This window comes from Takifugu flavidus, chromosome 17 (assembly GCF_003711565.1).
Source record: "Takifugu flavidus isolate HTHZ2018 chromosome 17, ASM371156v2, whole genome shotgun sequence".
NCBI lineage: Eukaryota > Metazoa > Chordata > Actinopteri > Tetraodontiformes > Tetraodontidae > Takifugu > Takifugu flavidus.
The window spans coordinates 6,771,088-6,786,314 of record NC_079536.1 but is presented as its reverse complement, the minus strand read 5'-3'; the positions used below and the strand labels follow the sequence as shown (position 1 = coordinate 6,786,314).

The 15,227-nt window shown below is 44.1% G+C and overlaps 2 protein-coding genes across 3 annotated transcripts in view; one reads left to right on the top strand and one right to left on the bottom strand.

Moving 5' to 3' along the window:
• The first annotated feature begins 670 nt into the window (after nt 1–670).
• On the top strand, nt 671–6,976 carry txndc5 (thioredoxin domain containing 5). Its single transcript, XM_057012683.1, has 10 exons — nt 671–921; nt 2,076–2,228; nt 4,215–4,320; nt 4,403–4,499; nt 4,674–4,789; nt 4,936–5,022; nt 5,168–5,317; nt 5,417–5,499; nt 5,571–5,700; nt 6,155–6,976. The coding sequence occupies exons 1-10, from the start codon at nt 740–742 to the stop codon at nt 6,275–6,277; spliced, it is 1,227 nt and encodes a 408-aa protein (XP_056868663.1). The 5' UTR covers nt 671–739; the 3' UTR covers nt 6,278–6,976.
• A 224-nt stretch (nt 6,977–7,200) lies between these two features.
• The window catches only part of bmp6 (bone morphogenetic protein 6), a 23,740-nt gene continuing 15,713 nt past the window's right edge, over nt 7,201–15,227 (bottom strand). For both annotated transcript variants that reach the window (XM_057012681.1, XM_057012682.1), the window contains 5 exons: nt 15,059–15,207; nt 14,739–14,936; nt 9,159–9,235; nt 8,737–8,847; nt 7,201–8,284 (listed from right to left, as the gene is read on the bottom strand). In XM_057012681.1, the coding sequence (XP_056868661.1) occupies nt 8,135–8,284; nt 8,737–8,847; nt 9,159–9,235; nt 14,739–14,936; nt 15,059–15,207 (685 nt within the window). In that variant the 3' untranslated portion in view covers nt 7,201–8,134. The remainder of the gene's footprint in view (nt 8,285–8,736; nt 8,848–9,158; nt 9,236–14,738; nt 14,937–15,058; nt 15,208–15,227) is intronic.

Sequence of the window (15,227 nt, the reverse complement as noted above, 5' to 3'; positions counted from 1 at the left end):
CTTCTTTCACTCTTGTTCACTGGGAAGAATTTACTGAGCACATATTCAAACGTGGACACGGATCATTGGGTCTGCTTTCAGAGTTACAGCTTCTTTTTCGTATTAGCGCAGCCCTCAGTTTCAATGACCTATTGTGCAGGAGCCACGGCATTATGGCAATCTGTCAGGTTAGAAATTAGAAATGAAGACGGCATATTTTAGTTGATATCATAATAACGAAATCCTCTTGGTATGCTTGACAATATCGTGCAGTTGCCAGTAAATTCCACTTGAAACAATATTTCTTCCAGTTGGTCTCCCAGGAGCTCTTTAGGCCATACATTGGGGAAAATACTGTAGTAATTCATCTTCGTTTGCTTCAGATGCATAAATAGGTATTATGTTAGGGGTTAGCACGTCCTATTTTTGGTCCTCCCCCCCAAAAAAAAAAATCATATTTGGACTTGGGGCAGCATCACTTTGCAGTGCTTCAGACAGCATCACAGATCCGCCTCGGTGTCTGTATATAGTCCAAAGGGAGGGATGGACGGACGGCTGCATGGATGGATAGAACTGGAGCAGATTTCTTTATTATAACACCTCTCGGTGATTGCTGAGAGCATGTTCAGCATGTTTCTGAGAGGCTTCTCCCGCAGTCACATGCATCCTGTCCCGCTTGAAACTGTTGAGTCAGGGGGCGTAACTTCCACGTTCGGTCTTTCCACCAGCGGGGACGGCGTTCATTTAACCGGCATTCACAATGGCTTTCACGGCCAACTGCTCACCGTTTATGTTGACTTTCATTTATTCGTCACTACTCTTTGTAAGTGTGTTTTGCACCGAGGACGCAGACAATGAACACGACAAGCACACCTACACGGTGGAGATGTTCAACGAAGCGGTGCCCACAGCACCGCACTTTGTAATGTTTTACGCCCCGTGGTGAGTGAATAGTTATAGTTACAAAGTTTTTTTTGTTGCTTTGAAAAAAAAACCTCATTATGTCTAGACAGGGCGTTGTCTTTATTCGATTTGAAAGAAGGTGCACTAGCTATTTAGCAAGATGCTAGTTGGTCAACTAGCCCCTTCCCTTTGTTAGAACGTTGTGTTTAGCTTAGCTGCTTACTAGCATAGCTGCTACTAGCGTAGCCGACCGGTCTGCTGTGTTTGAAGCCGCTGTGCGCTCTTACCGGTGCGGTCATTTGAACGAATAAAAGTTTGCTTAGAGGACCTTTAATAGACTTGTGTATGCTAAATGCATATGTACCTAGCCGCAGCAAGCATGCAGACAGTATATAGCGGTTTAGGTCTAATTTAGTAGTTTGGTAAGTCTTGCTTACGTGGCAAGCACTGATTGAGCAGTGACGTTGCGGCAGTAAATAGAAATATGGGTCGGCCTCCCTGGACCCTCGGACATCAGTCACTATAGTGCAATAAAGCAAGTTCTTTCGAATATAATGCACAGAATATCGCACCTTCATATGAAATCGGCTTTGAAAGTTCTTTAATTCCTTCCTCCAACACTGTTTACTTTGAAAAAACAGAAGCAAACATCAGGTAAGACTCACCTGCGCTCTTCTTTAGCTGGTTCTTTAGTGGTTACAATCTTAACTAGTATATGAAGTTATTATACATATATAACCAGGAAAGAAGCACCTGGAGAACATAGTCCTACGCTGAGCAGGTCGTTTTCCCACATATTGTGAGATACTACAGGTGCAGGTCACAAATGATGAGTTCCTCTATGGCCCATTATCAACATTTCCTGATTAAATTCATAAGCTTTTTGGCTTATTTTGCCAACAGAAAGACACACAAAGACCAGATGGCACCTGCTCTCCTTAACCGTCGAAAGCAATTTTCTCAAATGTTAATTGAGTTTAACTGTATTGTTGTGCACCTCCTGGATTGAATCGAGCAAATATTTCAGAACTTCGACGACACATCGAAAGAACCAGCCTGTGGTCATGAGAAAGGGCTTTTCCGTAGGGCCAAACGATTGACGTTCATCTAGCATAGAACACACCCATGCTAGCATCATTTTGTCAGCAGGCATCTAAAGCTGTGTTTAATAACTCCACGGTGTGTTTGTCCAGGTGTGGCCACTGCCAAAGGTTACAGCCGACATGGAATGAACTTGCAGACAAGTACAATAGTATGGATGACCCGCCTGTGTATGTGGTGAAGGTAGACTGTGTTCAGGACACCAAGTTCTGCTCCAATGTCCATGGAATCAGAGGCTACCCCACGTAAGTGCTGCTCTCACACGTCTTCAATGGCTCACACACATGTTGTCGTGCAAAAGGCAAATTGGATGAATGAGTGGTGCCGATTCCATGCAACCTCCAAATCTCCCGGGTGCTGCTCTCATTGAGGTCCACCGAGACCTCGGTTTGGGTTGACGTGGTCACGCTGGTGGTCTCTTGAGCTTCAGCAAGGACCGATGTCACCAGAAGGTGAGGAAGTGGTTTGAGGTGGCTCACGTGCTCCTCTCCAGATAGAGACAGACTTCAGCACCTTAATATCCTGCTGGGTGAGGATGAGGAGCGTGCATGGCAGCTTCAGGAAACGTGAGCTCCCTCTGCTTCAGTGTCCCGCCACCTTCTTGCTTCGCCACATTGCTCTTGACACGGACATTTTTGAGTGGCTCTTTTCCTGTCATATAAAACCAGTGTTATTGATGCAATTTGACTTGTGTGACACACGGTGATTAAACGCATACACATTCTGTGCCTCCCTCTAACGAGCCTGCTGCCTCTCTGCTCACAAACAACCATGCACACACATGCACGCGCCCACATTTACATCACAATGCTAATTAAGGCACCGATGGCAGGACGGAAACGGTGCCCACAGTGGACTGGTGCATTCATTTAGCTGCTCTGGTGCCACCATATTTGATGTGCTGTCCGCCGTTATGCAGATTTGGGTTTGTTCCTGTAGATTGCAGCTGGTCTGAGAGGGCTGGCCAGCTGCAACGTTTCCCCCGTGTGGTCGTCCAGGAAGTCGGGAGGCTTGAATGCAGACAGCTTTGAGATTTAAGTCTTTGTCAATGTAATGCGGCGTAAGACTGCTGTAGCTTCACTAGACGGCTTGGCCACAGATCAGTTGTTGCTAAAAGCTCCACTGTTTCAACACTGTCTGCTTTTTTTTTTACACAGCTGATGTATGGCAGCCTGGCTAAAATGTGTGTGAGGGCATTCCCTTCCAGGATTTCCTCCAGTCTTTTATTTCATTTTAAAAAAGGTCCCAAGACAGCCATCATTCCCCCTTTCTTGGATGTCCTCTTCCATGTTTTGTGCTGTTTTCCGCTTGTTGCCACATTGCTACTTTGTGAGATCGGGGGTGATCATGCGAGACTTTTAGCTCAGAGGACGAGATTGTAGCTGGGAAAAGTGTTCTTTTCAGATTTAGAAGATGTTATCCATGGTTCCTGGTGTTTTTTAAGTCCTAATAAAGGTTCCTGTTACCTCACATGGTAGCAACAGAAGCTAGGACGTCTCTGCACCATGTTTTTAGTGTGTGTGCAGATGGATGGATGAGTGGATGAGGTGTTATTCTCTGGATGCTGCTGGGAGGCTCCTTAAACTAAGGATCAATAATCCATATGTGATACATGGGATCAATAACCCACACACACCGTTGGTCTCTTACAAGGCCCCTGCTGGTTAGAGGACAAACACACAATATTCACGTGAAGTCTACGTTAAAGTTAAATCTCTGTGATGTAAATAAATGAAACCCAAATTCAAACATTTATTTTCCAAGACCTCTTTCTGATTCGTATTTAATCCTTTTAAACGGTAACTTGCGCTAGTCGTGTTTGTGGTGTTAAATGTGTAAAGGATTTTTTTTTTATTGTGCTACAGGACTCAGAACCTGCTTAGCACCAGTGCTATGAGCAAAAACATTACCGTAATTTAAAGGCCAGCATCAGTTAAAATTATTCAGCGTTCCTTCGATCAGCAGAGACGTGTCGAGGTTTCGTATGAAAAATGCCAAGTTGTTACACGTCTGCTAAAAACTAAGAACATTTCATAGAAACTGAGGTTGTTTTGACAGAGAGAATGAGGTCAGAGCTCTTCTAACACCATATAACTAAATTTATACGTTGGATCTCAACAGCAGGGCCTGAAGAATGATTGATAGAAGATTAAAAACCGATCTAATAATCTTCCTAAATCCCTGGCTTGCATGTATGAGTGCCCATAATAGCACAGCTGTGTTACACATAGGTTGAAGCTGTTCAAACCAAACGAGGAGGCAGTTAAACATCAAGGACCCAGAGATTTGGAGTCTCTAGAGACATGGATGCTGAAGACTCTTCAGGAGGGACCCTTGGTGAGGAAACCCTTTAAAACCTCAACTTCACCACCTGCTGGCCCTCACACCGCGTTCAGTGATGTATTCTATTGTTACCCAGGAACCGGAATCTGAGCTAGAGCCCCCAAAGGTGCCAGAGCCTAAACAGGGCATGTACGAGCTCAGCGCACTCAACTTCAAAGCCCACATTGCCAAAGGTAAAGATCAAAGAATCACCAGAAAGTTCCTTGTTTGAGTTTTTTTTTTTTAAAAAGCCCCCATTACCATAGAAAACCATGTTGTCATTGTTAGATTATCATTTTTAATGCTAAGTATCTGCAGGGTCTTTTATTCCTTTGTCATGCTTTTATTTTTTCCCTGTCTTGTTTCAGGTTCCCACTTCATTAAGTTTTTCGCTCCGTGGTGCGGTCACTGCAAAGCCATGGCCCCAACCTGGGAGCAGCTGGCCACCACCTTGGAGCACTCTGATGACATCAAAATAGGAAAGGTTGGAACTTCAATTACGAGAAAACATTCATTACCTGTCTGAACAAGAACCAGATGTTGGTCACATGACCGCTCACTTCCTTATTTCAATATTAAACCAACACTTGAGTAAGTTTGCCTCTAAACGGCCGCCTTTGTTGGATTCAGGTGGATTGTACTCAGCATTATGAGGTGTGCTCTGAGAACGGCGTACGGGGATACCCCACCCTGCTCTTCTTCCACAATGGCCAGAAGGTACGTCTTCCTAGGTGGCGATTTTAATATTCAACTACTTATTTAGCACAATTCCTCTGTAAGTGATTTGATCGAAGTTGCGACAAGGAACCCTGCCATGTAATAGCAAGGACACTCATCACTGGTGCTCCATGTACATCTGCAGACGGATCAGTACAAGGGGAAAAGGGACCTGGACTCTTTCAAAGACTTTGTGGACAAACAGCTGAAAGCTAACATTGCCAACGAGCAAGTCCAAGAACAAGAGAAAGAAGCTGAGAACCAAATCCCCACCGCCGAGCCAGCTACGGAGGAAGTGAGCATGAACTCACTGGAATAATTACATTCATGTGTGCAAAAGCCGTCCTCATAAACAGTTGCTTGATGAAGGGGGACCATTCTTTTCTCTTCGCAGTCCAGTTTATTGATCCTAACGAATGACAACTTTGAGGAGACGGTGGCCAAGGGCCTGACTTTTGTCAAGTTCTACGCTCCGTGGTAAGATCCTCTCAACTGCAGATGTGGAGGCGCCGTTTAAAAGTTAGTCATCCTCCCACTGTCACCTGCAGGTGTGGCCACTGTAAGAATCTCGCTCCAGCGTGGGAAGATCTGTCCAAAAAGGACTTCCCGGGCCTCGCTGATGTCAAGATAGCCAAGGTGGACTGTGATTCTGAACGCACACTCTGCAACAAACACTCTGTGAGTATCCGGCTGTTCGCCACACATTTGAACGCAGCATTGCCTTCAACATGGACAATTAAGGATAATAGTTTGATCACAGAGGATATTTCAGTTCTTCAGTGTTTTAACAGGGATGTGGACGTAGTCTGACGCCAATGATGATGTGTTTGTTAAGGCTTCTGTTCCAAATGAGCCACCAACTCATTGCACCTCCCATCTGGCCCTGCACTTGCCATCACTAATTAATTTATCCCGCTTTTATTTTTATTTTTATTTATTTAAGGGTTTTTACAAAAATGGCGACTCATTAACCCAATTGTACAACTTTCAGGGTCCAAGATCCAAAGATCACTTCTTCAGGGATATTTCTCAGTCATTAAAATTGACCCCTGAAGGAGATTCTTGTTGAAGTTGCATAAGTTGACCGGAGGTTCCGGGGCTGTGTGGTATAACACTCTCTCTCCTTCTTTAGATTAATGGCTACCCCACCTTGATCATGTTCAAGGCAGGGAAACAGAGCCAAGAACACAACGGTGGGCGGGACCTCGAGAGCCTACACAACTTTGTGATGACGTTTGCAAGAGATGAACTGTAGATATTGTCATGCCAGCACTCAACTCGCCGCTGCTCTGCTCACCCTCACGTTCTAACTGGCCAGAAGGACTTTTGTCTCTTACAGCTGCCACCTCTCGACTCAGATTGTTTTCTGAAATGGATCCATCTATGACGGGCTAATGCCTGTTCTCTCTCAGCGTGTAAGGAAATGTGAATTCTACTTCCCCTACACCTTCAGTCACCTCCTGTGGACTAAAACTAACTTGATGGTTGGGTAGAAACAACAACCTCTTTCTCAGCACTGTGAAGGCAGTCGGGACAGCAGGATGTCTCACTGGAAGGATGAACCACATATGGGATCTCTGTTGAGGAAAACTGTCATCAACAGGGAAACGCTGTATTTTCTTACTCCTGTCCTTTCAGAGCACCACCCCTCTCCCTTCTTCCTCGCCTTCAGGGTCTCCGGCTTGGACTGTGTTGCTCTATGTACTGAATCTCTTAGACTTCCTGGTGTTTCATTTTCTCCTTCCTTTGATAGAGCTCGAGGGGAGTTCTAAAGAACCACAATAAAATAGGCTTTTTATAATCGCAATCATGTATCTCGGTACTGTGGAAATGTGATGTCCTACCAGCATCGACAGCGGTTTGACAAATTTGATGTAAAGCTGCTGATTTTTACCTCCAAATGTAAAATGCAACAAAACATTAAATCGATACTGGCTGGTAGCATTCAAAGGTATTGTGCTGCAACTGCTCTTTGGCCTGGTTATTCCTGACACCATAGAACCGTCCGACACAGGTACACAGACAGACACTCGCAGGGTTTTTGTCATTATGTTTTATGGTTATCATGTGGTCCAAGGAAGTCCAGACAGAAGTCCTTTTTTTCTTTTCTCATGGGTTGTGGCTGCCTGTGACAAAAGACTTCATAATGGCAAGTTGTATCACTTTTTTTTTTTAAAAAAAAGAGGTTTGCGTTTGAATTTTTTTTCCTTGTATCTGTCTCTTATTGATGCGTCATATGGTGCAATAAATAAGCCAAAAATAGTATTTACAAAGTCTAAACATGATCACAAATGTAAACAGTAGCTTACCAGAGGTATATTTTAGGTATACGTTATGACTGGTTAGGCACAAAAGGTACTTGATTCTCTTGGTATTAGTGTTCCTCACAATATGTTTCTAACAACTAAAGGTGGTCTTAACTAGCAGTGATGACTAGTCTCCACTGAATGCAGCCTTGCTTTCCCTCCGGTAGAAAAGGATAATTACAAAAAGATAAATGTGGCTAAAAGTTGCTCTGCCATCGCTTTGGGTCGTCTGGTGGAAAATGGAACATGGAAAATGCCATTTGTGGCGCGTCTGAGGGATAAAGCCCCTTTTTTCCCTCCCTATGGAGGGAAAAACCACCAGCTTGCTCGCAACATGCTTCGTGAGGTGAATTGGTCTGATGAATCAGCTCAGTGTGAGTCTGGCAAATATTGACACAGACGATATTTCGAGCAGTGCAATTACCAATATAGCCTGTGGTCATGTTGGTACAGTTCGTTTTATATTTTAGTTAGGCAAATATGGCTTCAGAAAATACATTAGGAAACAAGGAGGTGGGCTCAGTCCCCAAACTCATATATTTCATTCTTTTGGTAAAACTGAATTAAAATTGACCACACACATACATATGCATGTATATATACCATATATACACACCTGTATGTGTCCAATTTTAACGCGTGTATGTACTTATACAGACGTATATATGCGTTGAGTAATGTGCTGTCAGAAGATTAAAAAGGGTCGAAGTTTTCATGTGTTTCCAGCGTAGAGGGAAAGCAGCACTCTGGTCCCATTTTTGTAATCGTCCCCAGTTCTTTTGATACAGGTGGAAAGTCAGTGTGCGTCAGTGGCACCCGCAGGCCAACACCACCATGTTCTGGTATTTCTTTAAGATGACGTTGGAGTTGTCGTCGAAGTACAGTACTGAGATGGCATGAAGCTTGGTGGGGGCACAGCATGGCTTTGGCACGTTCTCTGGGTTCATCAGGTGCACCTGAAAGAAAGAAACAATCCTTAAAGGGCCTCTGGCCACATTTTTCACATCATTCCAGCTCAGGCTGTACTCTGTAAAACATTTTGCACCTTGTGTAATTTTTCTGAGAAGAAGAAAAAGAGCTTATCCTGTCACTTCCTGTCATGTCACATTATAAATCATGACTGATAACTTTATTTGAAAGAAATCAAAACAGCATGTCCTGGCGGCGCAGTAGTACACATCTGTATATTATTTCCAACTTTCCTGAAGACAATGAAACGCATGTCTGCAGAATTCCCGTGTTTACGACAGCTTATTGTGAGAGTGATGGCATGTTTGCTCGGTTGTACATTTCCTCTGAAAAATGATGTTTTCCTGCTAACTATAATAGAATCTAAATTCCGACATTGGACTTATTTAGAAAAGCCAGAGGGGAAGGAGTAAAGAATACGGCCATCAATCAGTGTTACCAGTGTCTGGACGATGGCGTGGTTGGTAGCGTTCATGTGGGCGTTGAGGGGGAAAGAGCACTCTCCCTCGCAGTAGTTGGCTGCGTAGCCTTCGGGAGCGATGATCCAATCCTGACAGAAATGATACGTTAATCCACTGGATCACTCGGGTTTACGCCTCTGTGCATTTTACAGTGTTCAGCGTTCTAATACAACTACTGAGGGTCAGATTTGATGTGGCTTGATACAGTATTTTCTCATCTTTATTATTACATTTTTAGTTGCTTTTTACATGAAATTTAAGTCCCACTGCTATGGAGAAGATGAGAGGGGCTCTTAATGTAAAATCTAATTATACATATTGTATATCTGTTTGGGGTTTGGACAGGATATACTGTCATTTGTTAAATAATTGTAAATAAGTATAAAAAAGAGAGCACTACCTGCCAGCCCAGCTCTCTGAAGCTTACAAAGAGCTCGTGTCTTCTGCACGGCGTCTTCTGGTCGCTGCTGTTGTAATCTGAAAAGGAATCTTGCATCAGTTACAGCCAGCAAAAATCCTCCCCATGTTTTTTTCAATAATGTCCATCCATAATCAACATTCCACTGAAGATCTAAGAGTGGCGGGACAGCTTAATCCCTCTCCTGTAACTGATCGTGTGGGGAAACACGAGGCCGTGGGCTGCGCGGCCACGACGTCGGTCACTCACTGACCTCGTCGGCAGTCACAGCGTTGACATGCTGCCAAGTGTGTTTATAAGCGCTCCAGTTTTCACTGAATTATCCGTTTTCCACTCTGCAGACGCGCGGCCAGTGGCTGCAGGTGGAATGTTCCTTTTAGAGCCGAGGAGGTCATTGCTGGCATCCGTCGACCTCAAAAAGCTGACATGGACTTTCCACTGATGCATCGGCGGCTCTCGCACGCTTTCTTCAAAGAATTATAAGTACTGTCTAAATGTTTTGTTGTTGTTGTTTTTTTGCTCTTTTGCACTTTTGTATGGTCGAGAAAGCTACATTTGATATATTTTGCATGATTTAAGAGTCTTTGCTGGTCCAGTTGGGTTGGCGGTGCCGAGCTCTGAATGACACAAGAACCAAACTTTATTTACAAAATTTGTGGGTGTGTGAGTCAGAGTCCAGACAGGGATTTGTCAGTCAGCCTCCATCCAACCACTCTCCACGGACGGGAACTGGAGTTGAAGGGATACGGTATAAACGCTATTAATAAACAACCAGGCAAGGTTAGCTGATTATTATTAGCACGTTCATGTACAAATGGCTCGATATTTATCTCTTAATCCGATGCATCGGATGAAGATGTGCCATGCTTTCCCTGAGCTGGAGCAATACTGGGGACTTTTGGGATGAGGTGGGTTGATTGTGGAGGAGACAGGAAATGAAAGGTCGCACTGCTGGTCAACTCTGATGGCTGTGTTGTGACGTCAAAGGTGCAAGTGTCACCATCAAATATGGGCAGGTGCTTCCCCAGTTTGGGATTTCTTCCTTCCCAACAGGAAAGTTGGTTATCTGGTTGTCTGAAAATGTGTGTGTGTGTGTGTGTGTGTGTGTGTGTGTGTGTGCGTGTGTGCGTGTGTGCGTGTGTGTCTGGGTGTGTGCGTGTGTGTGTAAACAACATTTGCAGCTGTGTATTTGCAGATGCTACACATGGCTTTTGGGTGAATGTGCCTCTGCTGTATCTCTGTGGACTGATTGCTCTGTATTATATTGATTATTGATTAGGATTGTGTATTAATGACAGTCTGTTTCAAATCGCATAAATCTCACTGATCAGCCGAGCTGTGAGAAGCATTTCATCAAATTTCTCCTCGTCATCACCACGTACATCAGGATGCAACTCATTTTTCTTGCACCGTGAGGCATTCGGAACTATCAGCATTTCAAGTTCTTTAGGAGGAATAAAGCAGATGTTTACTGTGGACTTTAATTGAGTGTAAAGACCCCAATTTATTTTGACCATAAACCACATTTTCCCTTCGGCCTGTAAAAAGTTAGTACCACAGAGCTGCTGCTGACTTCCCAGGAGGTTTCTATTCATTTATGTTGCCTGTTCATTGATAGAAAGCAGAGTTGGCGAAGGAGAATGTAAATGTACGGTAAATAATTATATTATATTAAAGTGTCTTCTCTGGCATAAGCTTTCACTAGTTAAACATATTTGAATGACAGTATACTAGTGAAATATTCTTGATGGGACAGCAAATGCAAAGCAGGACTTCCTGAAAACAGCTAAACGATATGTCGCCTTCACACTGGGTTCAGGATTAAATATTTGGAAGTAAGATATCCTTTGTTGCCATGGCATGTTCAGGCTGCCACTGGCAGTACGCTTGACTGCCGCGTTAGTGGCAGTGATATATTACAACAGCCTAACTGTTTAACTGGACACAAAATGTGGAAACAGGGTTTTAAAAATCTGCACCCGTAACACAAAGGAATGTAGGTCCCAATAAGAAAAATGTCACCGTCCCCTCAAACTCTTTTCTTGCCTTCCAGCAGACGCTGCCACTGAAGTTTATCTTCCTTCCTGTCTTTCATCACGGAGGTTATTAAACTCCGAGAGGGAGCTCCACAACATCTAATTACTCCTAACGATAAACAAAAGGAGGTCGGGTGAGACGAGGAGGCCTAGGGAGGATAGGACGGCAAGATGAAACAACACCGCGAGCCAAGTGCCGTGTTATTATTATTCTTTAAGTGACGCAGTTAGTGTGGCCAGTCTTTTAGCTATGTGGCTAATGACTGGCTGGAACTAATTACAGGCCCCCTGCACGATGCTGGGAAGTAATATCCCTTCCTCACATGGCCCCTAACGTTCCCAGCAGCCAAAGACCAACCCAACTCTCATTACGGCTCTAACCTTCATCATCCCACAAACCCCAAATTACCTTTGAAGGTGTCGCACTGTCCTTTTGGTGGACTCCGCAACAGTATTTTCCATGCCGTGGAAACATTATGCTAGCAAAACTATTCATGTGTGATTGGCTTATTTGCATAAGCCAATCACACATAGTTTTGTTATGGTTGTTATTATGGTTCTGAGGCTGGAGAAATGTATTTGGCTCAGAGTGTGTTGATATCATTGACTTAAATTTTAAAAATGAGAACACAACAAGGTGTCTGCATGTCGTTAGCATGAGGTGTGTTTTAGCCAATGCAGCCAATTCAGCGGCTACATAAAATCCAACAAAATCTCCCCATCAGTTATGTCTTAAATGATGACAGAATTGTACTAAAATGTTTAAAAAAGAAGCAATGCAGTCAGAATGGCGGTTACCCACACTGTTCAGGAGCGTGCAATTTCGCCACGGTCGGGAAACTATTTTTAGGAAACGTGCAGCGCAAACTGCATTTTTCTGCCATTCTCAAAAAGCTTCGATGTGGACGCTCGGTCAAGAGAGTAAAAACCAACATGTCGCACCTTCAGATCTTGTGTTTCTTTTCTTTATGGGGGCAGGGCTGAGTTATCAGAGAAAACACACCTCCGAGCTGGAGCTAGGGTGGCCTCCTCTGATGTGCAGTAACTCTGCACCAGGCGCAAACTGGGAGACAACATCTCCAGTTTGTTTCTCCCCACGAGCACGCCACAAGACAGATGCACTCCCCGTCCTTTCTGTCCTCCTCCCTGTCTCTGGAGTGAGCGAGGCCATATTAAAACCATATGCCCTCCTGGATTCCTTGTAGATCCTCCCAGCTTGTCCGATTGCAGCAGTCCTCTGTAGGCTCGGCAGTCACGGTGGGGGGGGGCGTTCCCCACTTCCTGTGTAGGATCTAAATATTTACACTCCCTGTTGTCCCAAGTAGTGAAACAGAGAAGTCTTGATGTTTGGGTCACGTAAAGTCCAGTCCCCCTGCTACACATCTGACAGATATGTGCTTGTTTGTGAAGATTATAGAGCAGAGAAAGTTTTCTCACCATTCTCTTCATGAACATTTACATGCATAAAAACATTTAAGTGAAACGACTTTTCTTTGCAGACAGAGATGGTGTCTGGTGCAGAATTCCCTGTATTATAGCTCTCTGGTTCCGTCCCGCCCCTCTGTGGAACAGCCTTTTCAACACTTGCCATCTTAAGACACCTAGGAAGCCGTGTCTGCACATCTGGAACCGAGACAGAACATGTGGTCCACACAGACTCTGCTGTAAGGTGGTGAGTCATTTTTGAAGTAACATCAGCCAGAATTTTCACGGATTGCAATTACGCACCAAAAAGTCCTTGCAGCCGCTTGTTGCATGTTGTCACCCACCGAGGAAGCGCAAGACTCCGGCTTTGGCTTGTTTCCACAAAGGGAAACCACACAAAAGCAAAAGCTTTTGTGTCCCCGACACAAATCTCTGGTAAAATCGTTCATTAATGTTTGTATAAATTCATTAATGCATGTAAAATCCCAAAATACGGAGCCAAAATGTCCACACAGTTTCACATACCCCTCTCCTTCCCTCCATGAAATATAAAGTATATATATAAATATAGGAAGTGGAATTCAATTTCCACATCAGTTGCCAACGCTCTTCACGCGCCAGTGTGGACGCTACAGCAGGTGAGCAGTGGGCTCTGATTGGATCAGAGAAGTTTGGGTAACTCCTAAGATCACCTGTTACATCATCCACCGAACGAGATGAAAAGAAGGGAGGGATTGGGGTGATGTCATCTGTCAAGATTCATCGAACGCCTGTGTCCTGAATCATGGAATATGCAATGATTCATGCAGCCCTGCAACATTGACATAGAGAGCAAACAAAATGTTCTCTTACCGAAATCCATCTTTTATTTTTGGGGCATTAGACTCCGGCCTTCCCTTTACACCCTTAATTGTATCTTCCAGCCTCTGTTCTCGCCAATTAAAAGCCCACTCGGGTCAAATTCACCCGACTACACCCTCCTCTGCAGATGTTCCAAGGAGATCATCTTCACAAATAACATCATTTTCAATACGTTTTATACTCCATATGCAGGTTTGCAGGGTGTGATGTCATAAGTGATTAGAATAAAAGACAGTGAGCAACATTTTGTGATGCCTTGTTAATGGGGGGGGGCATTTTATCTATTATTATTATTATCATTGTTATTAGTGCATTATTACTGGCATTATTCCAAAAGAAAATAAACATATTGAAACCCATCTCTTTTCCACAAATCCTAAATAAAACAATTATGTCACCTGCTCTATATATTCACCCCACATGCAGACATGTGTTTGCTGCTGTACTCACACTTGTCTTCCTAAAGTAAAACAATCCCCTTGAATGATATTTTCTTTCCCTCTGGCTGAACATGTGAAGAATGTTTCCTGGTTACTGGTTATCGTTTGCTTTGAACAAGATTGGTGCAGTTGTAGTCTACGTGACTTTAAGTATCCTTGAGTACATTTATTATTTATCCTGACAGCAGGGAATTCCAATAATTGTTGGCCCAGATCCCTGCACGGTCCGTCCGGTATGGGGATAAAGTGTGCAGTAGAGTGGGTGGAGTGTTGTGTTAAGATTTCTGATGTGTTGTGTGAGGTTTCCAATTAAGACTTTTATCAATTAGCACTTCCAGATCTGTGTTTCCAGGAACCCTTTTAATTTCCACACCATCCTTTTAAACATTTGTCTGAAAGGTTTTGCTGCAATTCCCAAAGAACCCTCAAAAGGTGACTTATTTTACTAGTTTCTGGATTTTTATAACGCTCGGTTTCCAAGAAAAAATAGCCCGTTTGGGACGATGTTTGTTGTAAGAGGTTGAAGAGGGAAACTGTGGTTTTCAAACTGCCAACCTTCCTTCACTTTTTGGTAAAAGCTATGAATATTAATACTCCACTTTTTACTTGAAACAACGGCTGCTGAATTACTATCCTGTGTTGTTTGGCTATTTAGAGTGATTATAGGAACTTCCTGCTATGACTGTGCCCGCTGAGTGCCTGAGAAATGATTGACACCTCCTCAGTCAGGCCTTCTGTCTCTGATTGGTTGTTTTTGGTTGTTTTCCGCCTTTAAGTTGGGTTCCAAACATTAGACCGACCTGCCGGAGCGCTGCTCCTCGATCCGTCTTGTGGCTGCGTTGATCGGTTGCGGTTCTGCTGGCGACGCTTCCCGCCAGTGGAACGGGGAGCGCGGATGTGCACGTTGCTAATTTTGAAGAACGCCACCATGAAAGGCTGCTTCTCCAGTGCTCCGCTGCGGCCTACGAGGCCTGCTTCCTTAGAGCTGACGCTCAGCCCTGGTTCAGAAGATATCACAACGGTAAATAAGTTAAAGTAGAATTCAACTTTCTCCTTTCTGTTGCTAAGAATTCCCACTTTCTTCTAACTGTTTCTGTATAGATGTGATGTACATTCTTACCGCTGCTGGTCTCCAAGCTGACCTGCAGGCCCAGGTTGTGCACGGGGCTCATCACCCACAGGTTGCTGGTGGCGGTGATGTCAAACTCTAACCAGCCTTCGTCAGCTGCCCACAGCCTGCGCGAGTCCAGCAGGAAGAGGTCTGCCTCCCTGGGGAAATATTAATGACT